The 2,909-nt window shown below is 36.7% G+C and overlaps 1 protein-coding gene across 1 annotated transcript; it reads right to left on the bottom strand.

The window, feature by feature from the left end:
• Nucleotides 1–327: 327 nt before the first annotated feature.
• LOC149567251 (uncharacterized) lies at nt 328–1,737 on the bottom strand. The gene has a single exon (XM_089816619.1). The coding sequence runs from the start codon at nt 1,735–1,737 to the stop codon at nt 328–330; it is 1,410 nt and encodes a 469-aa protein (XP_089672745.1).
• Nucleotides 1,738–2,909: the final 1,172 nt, after the last annotated feature.

Below are 2,909 nucleotides of genomic sequence, written 5' to 3'. Positions count from 1 at the left end.
AGTGCCTCCAACTACACTGATACTCTAACATCCGACATTCTTGTCTGCTCAGCTGTGTTACAGCAAGAATTTCATACTTTTCGCTTTCTCATATGCAACAGGTTTATGAATTATTTTCATTATCATCTGTACTCGCGATTTAATATGAGAAAAACCATCAAACCAACACAATTTGCAAAGAAAATGTAGAGTTAGAAACAGATACGCAGGATCCAAATTAGCGCTCAATTAAATTCTTACTCTTCTGTTTGTGCATACCAAACATATTATTTACAAGGCTGAAAATTAAAGTTTAACCTAGAAAAATCACTCTACCCAACTTAAAAATCACGACTTTGTGCTCTTCAAATCTGCCGTTACTTGTCTAAAGACCTTCAAGATGATATCATGGTATTCACTAGAGTTCAAAGACAGATAGCATTCAAGGAGCTTTTGAAGATCTTGGGAGCCATGAATGCCCTTCTCTGTTATCATTTCAAACATTGAGTCTCTGAAATCCTTGTGCGGATTGTATGAAGATTTCATCTCTACAAAGCTATCAAAGATTGCACTTTTATGATCTGACTCTGCACATTCACTTGAACTTTTATCAGAACAGAACAGATTGCAAGCACTCAAACTCTTGGCTGATGAAACCGACTTATCATCATCGACCTTCGCCTTAAAATTCTGGTTATTTGATGATTCTCCTCTGAGTCGAGTCGAATGACTTCTTCTTAAGAGGGTTTCTGTATTATCATCTGCAGCAGAGAGATTTGAAGAAGAAGAAGAAGAAGCCCCTTTATTGTTTTGGCCTGTTCTAATTGAGAGATGGGGAATTGATTTACCTTGCTTTTTAGGCCCATCAATGCTGAAATTCATGATATCAGCTGAAATCTGCTTCCGCCCCGCATCGACCTTTTTACGAATGGGCTCTTTGATTTCCTTCTTTCCTTCAATCTTTTCATTTCTTCTCCTTCTTCCCACATTCTTTCTCTCCAACCCACTGCAATGATCTTGAGACCCAATCATATTTAAGAAAGATCCTTCACTCTGGCTCACTTGATCATTATGGGGAAGGCCAGATGAAGAGGCAGAGGCACCCATTGTTAATGGGTGCTCAACCAACTCAAACATTCCATTCATTGTAGTCATGGATTCTTGATTTGGCTGTCCTGAATGCCCACATAAGCCTCCATCATCCAACTCCTGTACTGGACTAGGCAATCCTGCAGCATTGTTGTATGCGTACTGAAGAACATGTTTGCTTGGTTGAAGAGCATGTTGTACTGAAGTATCGTCTAATTTTTCTTTGAATTCTCTGCCATTTTCATTCTGCTGCTGAAGAACCAGCAATGGCCGTTCAGAATAGTATCTCACTGGCCTTTCTTCCTCTGAGCTTTCACTGCTAGGATACCCATTTCTGTCCCCTGAGTTCCATATAAATCCCAGAGTGGTTGTGCAACTGCAGCCTACTGATATTCTGGAGTCTATGAATGCATGAGATGATGATGCATATTTGCTTCTGCTCCTCTTCATTTGAGATTTGGGGTGCTCAGAAGGTTGGTCTTCAGAGGCTTTGAGATTCACTTCAAAGTGGTAACCACATCTAGGAAAACTACTGGTGCCGGACTCATCTCTAAGGCTATTGTTGCGTTGAAGTCTCGCCTCCGACTCTTTGAATCTACCAATGTCTCTCAGCTTGTAAAACCATACATTGGGCATTACATGGAACAGCCTGAACCTTGAGCTTCCCATTTGATGTATTGAAGCTCTGGTTCTGTTTCCCTTGGCCTTGATAACTTCAACCCATAAATTCAGCTTCTGAATGTGTTAGCATGAACCTTTGGATTCTGAGCTGTAAGCACAGGGACATATTTATATCTGCTCGAAATCTTTTTCAAAATGAGAGATTAATATTTGGTAGGATTTATCAATTGGATCTATAATATTATAACTTTTATTCTATGAGCTGCCCTCCACTCATCCTACTATAATTTAATAATAAATCAATCACATATCATCTATATTTTCCAACAGCTTGACTGTCCAACCTACTATCAAATGTATGGCATAATGTAGCACACAGCAGAATAAGTTTCTATCATATGAAAATCCATGAACTAATTCGCACATTTTATGAAATTTGTCGACTTTGTTTTTGACAAAACTAGTTTTAACTCCTAAGAAATAATTGGCTTTCGATGTACTTGGTCTTGGTCTTTCATACACAAGTACTCAACTTTGTTTGCCCGCTTTTGAGGAGACCACTTAAAATTTTGTGATTAAAAAAGAAGAAGCTTCTTTAATAAAGAATTTAGCTTTTATAAGGGAATAAGATGCTCAACCTTAACTAAGCTAAAGGGATCTTGGACTCATGCAAATCATGTTATAATTATTATTATTATATAAGGAGTTGAGATTATATAACAGATTTAGATCTAATTAATTGAAACATATAAATCGAATGATTGAGGGGTAGATAGTCGATTTTAGATTTTAATGTGATATTATCTTTGGATTGGAGTACTTAAAAGAAGTTGTGAATAGATTTTTTTAAAATAAAATAATTATTATTTGTAATGAAGTATTGGTAGAAAATATATTTTTATGTTAATTAAATTTTTATAAATGGGATAATAAGTAGATACATTTTAGTTTTAGATACTAGTATCATGGTAGAAACACTTTGTTGGCAAGGTAGTCATTAAGGGTCAAACTTGTGTTGAGCTATTGAGTTTGTAAGGCTTGTGCCCTCACTAGGTGGTTGAGCTTGTAGGTTGGAACAAGTGAAGTGTGGCGATGGTGGTCCCCCAAAATGACCTTATGAGAATAGATCTTTCACTAGTGGTCTCTACACTTAAACTAGATCAAAAGCCCGAGTTTTCCAAATAACAAGTAGTAGATAGATTTTAAATTAATTTGTAAGC

Source organism: Cupressus sempervirens, chromosome 3, assembly GCF_028749045.1.
Source record: "Cupressus sempervirens isolate cs-2001-9-10 chromosome 3, ASM2874904v1, whole genome shotgun sequence".
NCBI classification, from domain to species: Eukaryota; Viridiplantae; Streptophyta; class Pinopsida; order Cupressales; family Cupressaceae; genus Cupressus; species Cupressus sempervirens.
The sequence above is the reverse complement of the archived record's forward strand: the minus strand, read 5'-3'. Positions and strand labels throughout refer to the sequence as shown.